Raw genomic sequence first — 9,659 nt, 5'->3', positions numbered from 1 at the left:
CACCACTTGGATTCAGATCGGGGAGGCCATTCCTCCCGATCATGGCTCTCCAGGTGTCACTGTCATTTTCCACGTGGGCAATGAAGTCCCCCAGCAGAATAATAGAGTCCCCAGGAGGGGCACTATGCACCCCCGGCAGGGACGCCAAGAAAGCCGGATACTCTGCATTACTGCTCAACCTGTAGGCCGAAACGACAGTCAGAGACCTGTCCCCAATCCGAAGGCGCAGGGATGTGACCCTCTCATCTACTGGGGCAAACCCCAACATGAGACGACTGAGCTGAGGGGGCAACAAGCAAACCTACTCCAGAGTAGAAGAGAGTCCAGCCTCTCTCAAGGAGATATGTTCCAGAGCCCACACTTTGCGTGGAGGCGAGCCCGACTATTTCTAGTGGATATCTCTCGACCTCTCTCACAAGCTCAGGATCTTTCCCCCACAGTGAGGTCGCGTTCCACGTCCCTAGAGCCAGCCTAAGCATTGGGCTGCCGGGGTCTCCACCTTCGTCCGCTGCCTGATCTTCTTTGCACTGGTCCCTCATGGTTCTCCCTGCAGGTGGTAGGCCCACTGGGGGATGGCCTTGCGTCTCTCGTTCGGGCTTGGCCCGGCCAGGTCACGCAAGGAGCAACCCGGCAACCAGGCGATCTCCGCTGTACCGGGCGACGTCATGTGTCTTGATTGTGTGGTCCTCATAAGGGTGTCTCGAACCACTCTTTGTCTGACCCGTCACCCAGAGCTTGTTTGCCATCGGAGACCCTACCAGGGACATTTAAGCCCCAGACAACATATCCTCTAGGATCATTTGAGCACTCAAACCCCTCCACCACGTTAAGGTGGCGGTTCAAAAAGGGGATAAAACAATATTAAATAAGTTAAATAATGACTGCTTTGACATAAAATACAAATATAAATGTAACAATGAAGATAGCTGTATCAATGATGAAATAGAGTTAAAAACCAAGAGGAAAACATCCAAAACGTGCCTGATGACCATCTGTGGCAACAAAAGACAAACCTCGGGCACTTTTTAGCTTGATCTGATTTGGACTTCTCTGTAATGTCAATTGATGTGCGTTTGTTTGTGATTCTACACCTCATTTAGATGAGTAAATAGTTAATCCATTGGAAAAGCTCTGTTTAAATAAGAATTATTTGAAGGTTGTTCAATTCACTCCACAAGATTTTTTTTTATAACAAAGATGTGTTCACCCTTCCATAAAAAGTCCACAGGATGGGGCGGATGGTGTCTTCGTCATCTCAGGCCGATCTCATGCACTTCATTCAAGCTCACCACCCACTATCAGGCCCTTGTGATCTGGACGGGAAGTGCAGTTTACTCTGCTGATAGTGGCTTTGAATGATATTGCCTGCGCACAACTCAGGAAGGGGTGACGCCGATGACCTCAATGGCCAACATCCATTGAGTACGCCCTCACTCACACACACAGGCGCCAACAGCTGTAGTGATTGTTCCATTGAGAAACATGGAAACATCTTTTTTTTCCTTCTTTTTGGCATCTTCTAATTTTTAAATCAGCAGCTGGTAGATATATGGTGTTGCTGAAACAGAATCAGCTGAAAACTGCTGACTGCTGTTGAAGCGGCATGTATAATCACAATCTGGTGACATAAAAGCATTGGATTGCATAGAAAAACAAAACCCAAAAATCATCTGAAGTGCTCACCGCTGATTATAAAGTAATAAATGGCAATAAAAATATGGCGGTTTACTAAAAAAAAAAAAAAAAGCCAGAGTTCTATTCTGAGCATGAAGTGAAGGGTGTCCTTAAAAACTACAAAAAAGCTACAGAGGACACATAGAGGGCCTTGTAAAACTATGGATATTATAATTATTATTATTATTGCATATATATTTATATAAATGTTCTGTGAAGGCCTCAGAGATTTCCTAAAGGACATAAGTGAATAAACACACAGTAACATGAAGACCAAGGAACACATCAGTCAGGTCAGAGAGAAGGTTGTGAAGAGGTTTAAAGCAGTTAGGTTTTAAAACAACAAGCTGTAGACACTGAGGACTGTTTAATCCAATACTTCATGTTCCAACATGACAACAAAACAATAGAATTATTCAGATCAAAGCATATTGTTATGATTTGGGGTTGTTTGGTTTTTGGTTTCTGGTTTTTTCCTTATGTTTTTCACTGCTCAAGTTTTGAATCATGCTTCTGTTTATTTTTCTGGTCATGTTTTAGTCTTGTTCATGTTTTGTCAAGTTTGGTTTTGTTTGTATATTAGAGTCTCTGTTTTTGCCACAGCCACGTTTTGTTCTGTCAGTCAATTAAGTTTATTCGGTTCACCTGCTCAAAGTTAATCTGTCTCCTTGCTCCACCTGGTTTTCACTCCATATATACACACCTGTTCAGTTAGTCATCGCGGAAACATTTTTCAGATCATGTCTTGTTTTTTGATCATGCCATGCCTGTCTCACCTGCCCGTTTGTTGTTTTGTTCCTGCCTCCTGTTGAGAGTGAGTTTTTGTTATTAAACCTTTTTCACTTACCATCACGCTGCCTGCTCGTCTGCATTCTGGGGTCCTATATCTCGCAAACCATAACACATATTTATGTGTAAGAATGGCCCAGTCAATGTCTAGACCTAAATCCATTTGAAAATCTGTGGAGAGACTCCAAAGTTGCTGTTCGCAGACTCTAAATATTCAATCTGAGTGAGCCTGAGCTTTTTTGGAACTACAAATGGTCAACCATTTCATTCTATAGATGTGTGAAGCAGGTAAAGACATACTCCTAAAGGCTTACAGCTGCAATGACAACATAAGGTGGTTCTACAAAGTATTGACTCAGGGGAGCTGAATCCAATTTCATGCAATTGAATTTTTGGGTTGCAATGTGGCAAAATGAAAAAAAAAAGGTTTGCATGTCAGTGTAACAAAGAGTATGGGGTTCATTTAAAGTTGAAGATGCTGCACATAAGCATACTCCTCAAGAACATTTTTTTCCAACTGTTTAGAATGTTTAATATTCTCCAAGTTGTAAAAGTGTTTTACTGCCAATTCTGAGAAATTGCTAATGAGAGTTTGTATTGGAAGTGGTCTGAAATGTCTTTCATGTTTTATAGTTTTGTGAAACCAACAGGAAGAACATCTAAATAAACTCAGACATAGCAGGACAAGAAGGCAGCAGCATCTCTGTAACCCCTGTGGTCACTTAACTGGAGCCATCAGTGTTGGAAAATTCACACTCACTGGTGCTAATGTGTGGCCCTGGGCACTTTACTGTACAGTATTAGTTATGTAAAAATCTGGAGCCATAATCACAAATGCTGGTTGGCTCTATTGAAATTATGTTGCCATTTTAGAAATCAGGACTATTTGTAACATGACAGGCTTCAGTGTGTAATTACCATAATGACCAAGGCAAACATTTTATGCTTGTTATTTTGGCAGTGACATACCCTGCAGAGGTTCTTTTTTTTCTGTTTTTGAGCATGCAGGCACTTCAAATTAGGCACTTTATCTAAGTTATGCAAAGCAAACCATGTAGTCTCCTTAAAGGCTGCACATGCTGATTGTACACTATAAAGGCATCTCCAGGCTGTTGTTCATTATTACTAGATAGGGTACTGAGAACACAAGCAGATGCCCACAGGTGTGATAGGAGTAATGACGTGGAGACCATCAAAGGACATACAGTTCAAGTTACTGGGGACCAAGAAGAGAGGCACCCATCCATTATCTGTAAACTTCTTGAACATCTTTATCTCCCGCTTACGTCCTTTCTATTGAAGTGCGCAGCAGCCACCACGATGAAAAGGCTTGAACTCTCCCAAGAAGCATTTGTTCCTCTAATTCCCACTAGACTGAGACAGATGTTATTCAGACAAAATTTGTCACTGATTTTAAACATTAAAACCTTTTTTCTGTCAGAGCAACAAAAAAGCCCCTCTGCCAGATTTCTAAATAAATACCTCTATGTCGGATACCGGTTGCCAAAATAACTAAAGACTAAAAAAGTTGTCCATCTAGTTGACCTCAAATAGTAAATCATCTCAATCAAACTAATATAGCCTACTTTTATGATAAACTTTTCCAAAAATGTTCCAAATCATATGTCTCAAATTAGTTTTAGGAAACATTCTAATATCCCATTGACAATCTTTCGTAACTGTCCTGCAAATTATGGAGCAGAAACATATTCAGCATTATCTTCCTATGCTTTCTACACATTTGACACTGTAGCATATATAATTTTCTCCAGCTAACCTAGCCTCACACAGATTCAGTGGCATAAGGGATGGTCTTCTACAAAACTGACACCAGTGCTACTCAGATTTCACAGTAATCATCCCATACTACTCATACTCATTACTCATTACTTAATGTTATGCTATGCAATGCAGACACCCAGTCTGCACTGATGAAGCTTTCCGGTTTCCTAAGTAACTGGACTTCATGATTAGAATCCTTGCACTAAATCAGACTAAAACAGGAATCATGACCCCGATGTCACCATTAACCATATGATTTATTTCATTTAAAGGTTTGCAAAATGTATTCGTTTAAATATTGACCCAATGTCAAAGTGTCAGTAGGGCTATAGTTAGAATGATTTGACTGGTTTTAGGAAGATTGTAATTTATAATTTATTGCAAATGTATACAAGATAAAGAATTGTAATTATTCATTGTACATTGTTCTACCATTACTTTCATAAATTTCTGTACATTTTTTAATCTTAACAACAACCTGCCCAGGGACTAAATATGGAAATTACCAATCATTGCTATAACCGAGTACTATGCATTTTTCCCTTGATAAGGTCAATGAAATGTTGTATATTGTCTCTGTAAAAATAGATATGGCCATCTTCATCATGTATGCTATCTAAGATTTTTTCACTTATTAATTTCCTGAATGAATTTTCATAATTGTCTTAGATTGATTATTTTAAAATCTGGACATTGCCTGCAATACTCATCACATTTATTGGAGCTACTGGTAAAGATGTGTAAAAACCCTTAAAGTACATTTATTCAGTGGGGGATGAATAATTTGTAAAATCTTCTTTTACCAATAGGACAGAACATTGTCCTCTTGTATAACATTTTAGCATACAGAGAGAGGGATCTCTGACCATGCCTGTTTACACAATGGCTGCAGGATTTAGGAGTGGGACCAAGGAAGAAGGTTGGCTTTGTGTCTTGTGAAATATTTCTCTGTTGAAGACTTAATAACAACACATTTTCAATTCTCTAGAAGGGATCACAAGATTTTAATTCAAAACCCCTGGTACTTTATAGATTTCATGATACTGTACACTTCCAGAACCTTTGGAAGAGACACGGGCCTACAGCATCACAGGTTCTCCACCATTCTTTCTTACCAAAAATCAATCTAATCCCAGCTAACCAAAGTACATTGTTCTGGTTAAAGTCCCAACAGACTTTAGCAAACTCCATATATTTAGACATATACATTATTTATGTTTGTGTAGGACAAAAAACTCTTTATTTCATAAACTGCTCTAAAACAACCAAGCCCAAACATTATTGGGGTACCTCATCCAATCTAGTGGCTACAAGTAATGTTCCTCTGTGTCATTTTGAATGTTTACCCCAGTAAGACGACTACTCAGTAGGAAGACTAGTCGTCTTGCAATCAGAAGGTTGTGGGTTCAATTCCAGCTTCCTCCTGCCATATGTCGATGTGCCCCTGTGCAAGGCACTTAACCTCAAGTTGCCTACTGATCTGCGTATCGGTGTATGAATGTGTGAGTGTTAGAGAGTGCGATTGGGTGAATGTGGCTCTAGTGTAAAGTGCTTTGAGTGGTCTGTATGACTGGAAAGGTGCTATATAAGTTCAGTTCATTTACCATTTAAAGATGAATTAGTTTAAAGGCAAATTGCTTTATTAATGGTGCCAAGAATTGTTGCCCATCTCATGCAGTTCTTCATCACATCATCTTATTCTTTTATGTGTTTTATACATTTGTCTATTTATCAGGACATTAACAAATTAATGAAATAATAAAAACAATTACCCCTTGCATTGCCTGCCAGTCTATTTGCCCTACAAATTCTTTGAAATGCATGTTTTGTGTTTTTCTTGTAGCCTGAACATGTAAATATTTGTTACATCAATAGTGACATGTCTGAGTTTCAGTTGGCAGTCAATGCAAAGGAAACAGATTAAAGTCTGGAAGAAGGAAAGGAAAGCTAGCCATGTACAGTCTGACATTAAAAATCTTTGGACTGAGATCAACTAATTTTTCCATAGAGATATGATCTGTAAGTAGGGTTTCCCAAACATCATATGTTATCCTGAAGACAAAATCATTAATGACAGCATTTTATTTAGATTCAAAGTGTTCTGTGCAATTACTAAATCCTGACTTACTGAGACACTTAATTGGAGAATTGTTACAATTATTATTTGTACCTGCCCTATTACAGTTGCAAAGGTCCTGCAGACGACATGAGACAGAGCAGCATTAGATGATTGTTGGTTCATTACTTAGCCTGATGGAGTGAGTTCAGTCAGTTGTTTTTTCTCAAAATACACAGCTGTGACATTTGACAGCTGGTACATGTATATGTCGCAGCTCCGCCTTCAGGTATATTAACAATCTCAATCAGACGCGCCCCGATTCTGTGGTCCAATGGCTCAGTGGCGCTAGCTCGGTCATCACTGAGTCAGCGTCTTTAGCCAGCAGCTGGAACTGACAAGACTTAGGCCCACTGGGCTTCATAAAGCCTCCCTCAACCTCTGGTGACGAGGGGGGTGAAAAATCATCCACCTCAAAAGATCTGTCTGTGGCAAAACTACCAGCGTTGCTCGGCTCACTCTCCATGTTTCAATATGTCAACTTAAGCTTGGTGCCACTTTTGCTCATCTTCCTGACCACAACCCCACTTAACCCCCTCCACTCATCCTCACACATGGCCCTGCCCCTCAGTGTTTCTTGCCAGTGCCCTCTCTGGTGGCATTTGTCTAAATCTGTCACCTAAACCTAGTCTAGATTTAATGATTTAGGTTTGAAAGTTGCACTTTTAGGCTAAGTATATACCAATTTTAGCAGAGGGGTCTAAGGACCATTTAGACATTGTTCAGACATATTTACAACTAAATAGTGCTTAATGACAACCTAATCTTTTAAATAATAAATGTGGAACCAATTAAGCATGGTGGTGCCTGGTAGGCTTAGAGCCCCGTTTAATTCTGGGCCGGCCCTGTCAGTCTGTAAAGCTGTGAATATCCAAACTTATTAAAAAACCCACATGCGTATTAAAGGGTTGGTTGTTCAGTACATGCTGTGCATACTCAGCAGCAACAAAAAACTGTCATATTGCAAAGTGTACGTATGCGACCACCCTTATCAGGGGCGGTAGTATATAAGCGGCTCCCCTCTAGCACCAGAGTACCTTGCCTGATCTGATCCCTCCCCTATACTGGGGAGAGAATTTACGGGCTCAACAGAGCCCATCGCCAGTGGACTGTTCGAACTGCAGCCCACCCCTCTCTCTCTGCAGTATGCATGTTCGCCAGGGAGTCCGCGAAGCGTTCACGTCCCAGCTCTGCACTCCTTCACCGGCCGGACACCACCAGCTCAGCCAGAGTGGACGGTAATAGAAGTGGATGCGGCGGCAGAAAGGCGGAGAGCCCGGAGTTAGCGCAGGAATACACGGAGTCCCCAACAAGACTACAGGCTGCCCGTACGTCTCTCTCCTCTGAACGTGGACAACATGCATGTGCTCCTCTGGGGCTTGGGGTTCCTACTATTCCCTGATCTCTTGAATGTAGTCGCATCCACAGGGAGATTACTCCGGAGTTCAAGCACAGGTAGGTATTTTTCCCCCCACGCGTGGGATCGTTTTGTCCCTCTGAAGGGAGAGAATGAATGAGTTTTCAATCCCGCCTGTACCACAGAAGTTGAAGTCTGGCAGATTCGTCGTTTTGTTTTCCTCTGGAGTGCTAAAACAACACAATAATGAAGAACACGTTAATGTTTGAATCATTGTCTCACACATGTGGACTATTTGACTTGAAATGATTCCCCCTGTCTTGTTTCCACCCCGCAGCACCAGAGGAGTTGGCCGTTTATGAGATTGTAACACCGGTGCGAGTGAATGAAGCCGGTGACAAGCTCCCAGCCGGTGTGCACTTCAAAAGGAAGAGACGGAGTTTGGACGAGGGCACCGGCAACACTGCGGATCACTGGGCCGCGGCAAACATCCACTACAGGATATCTGCTTTCGGCAAGAACTATCACCTCAACCTCACGCTGGATTCGGGATTTATTGCACCCGTTTACACTTTGACAATACTTGGAGCGCCCCGAGGAGATAACGGGACCGCTTTTGCAACAGATGCGGAAAGGGAGGAGGAAGAGGAGGAGGAGGACACGGAGTTAAGACACTGCTTCTATAGTGGACATGTGAATGCCCATGCACAACACGCCGCAGTCATCAGTCTGTGCTCCGGACTGGTGAGTTTTTACGCACGACCACAAGTCACTGTGCGCAGTACTTAGAGCTGGCTCTTTTTATTTACATAATAAATAGATTCTTTAAGTATTCTTTGAAAAATAAATCCAAGTAGCAGTGCAACAGAATTCCCATCACTACGATACGTTTTGGACCTCTGTTTCAAAGCGCTTTCAGCTTTCCAAGACTGTACAGTCCCACTTCCACGCTTTTTCTCCCGGCAGTGGATGACGTCTTCACGCACGTTTGATAAGTCAGAGCACGATTGGCGCTTACGTCATCACGAACTGGTCCAAAAAACAAAACAAAAAAAATCCCAGGGCTGCTGAAGCATGAGTTTTGTTAGAGATCAAAAGTGCATTCGTAGAAACTGCGCCTGAGGTGACAAAATATGAATGTTGCCTCAAATTCTTCGTGAGAAGGAGTATGAACAAAAAGAGACTGCTTTACCAAAAATATTCACACCCATTGATCGCGTTTTGTCAGGTTACAAAGACAAAGTTCAGTTTTTATAAATGGAAATCTGAAAAGTGTGGCGTGTCAGATTTTTGTAAAACCACCTTTCGCTGCAATTACACAAGTCTTTTGAGGAATGTTCTACCAGCCTTGTACATCTAGAGACTAACTTTTTGTGTGTTCTTCTCTGCAAAAAAGCTGAAGCTCAGCCAGACTGGACAGATGGCTTTTTTAAACATCAATTTTCAAGTCTTGTCACAGATTCTCAATTGAATGTAGATAAGGACTTTGACTCTAACACATACAGGGGTTGGACAATGAAACTGAAACACCTGGTTTTAGACCACAATAATTTATTAGTACGGTGTAGGGCCTCCTTTTGCGGCTAATACAGCGTCAATTCGTCTTTGGAATGACATATACAAGTCCTGCACAGTGGTCAGAGGGATTTTAAGCCATTCTTCTTGCAGGATAGTGGCCAGGTCACTACGTGATACTGGTGGAGGAAAACGTTTCCTGACTTGCTCCTCCAAAACACCCCAAAGTGGCTCAATATTTAGATCTGGTGACTGTGCAGGCCATGGGAGATGTTCAACTTCACTTTCATGTTCATCAAACCAATCTTTCACCAGTCTTGCTGTGTGTATTGGTGCATTGTCATCCTGATACACGGCACCACCTTCAGGATACAATGTTTGAACTATTGGATGCACATGGTCCTCAAGAATGGTTCGGTAGTCCTT

At 41.7% G+C, this 9,659-nt stretch overlaps 1 protein-coding gene across 1 annotated transcript in view; it reads left to right on the top strand.

Moving 5' to 3' along the window:
* The first annotated feature begins 7,509 nt into the window (after window positions 1-7,509).
* Window positions 7,510-9,659, top strand: part of LOC124857459 (A disintegrin and metalloproteinase with thrombospondin motifs 9-like) — a 70,054-nt gene continuing 67,904 nt past the window's right edge. The window contains exons 1-2 of the mRNA XM_047348723.1: window positions 7,510-7,816; window positions 8,056-8,462. Coding sequence (XP_047204679.1) covers window positions 7,720-7,816; window positions 8,056-8,462 — 504 coding nt within the window. The 5' untranslated portion in view covers window positions 7,510-7,719. The remainder of the gene's footprint in view (window positions 7,817-8,055; window positions 8,463-9,659) is intronic.

This window comes from Girardinichthys multiradiatus, chromosome 20, assembly GCF_021462225.1.
Source record: "Girardinichthys multiradiatus isolate DD_20200921_A chromosome 20, DD_fGirMul_XY1, whole genome shotgun sequence".
Classification (NCBI taxonomy): Eukaryota; Metazoa; Chordata; class Actinopteri; order Cyprinodontiformes; family Goodeidae; genus Girardinichthys; species Girardinichthys multiradiatus.
This window is presented reverse-complemented; position numbering and strand designations above follow the sequence as displayed.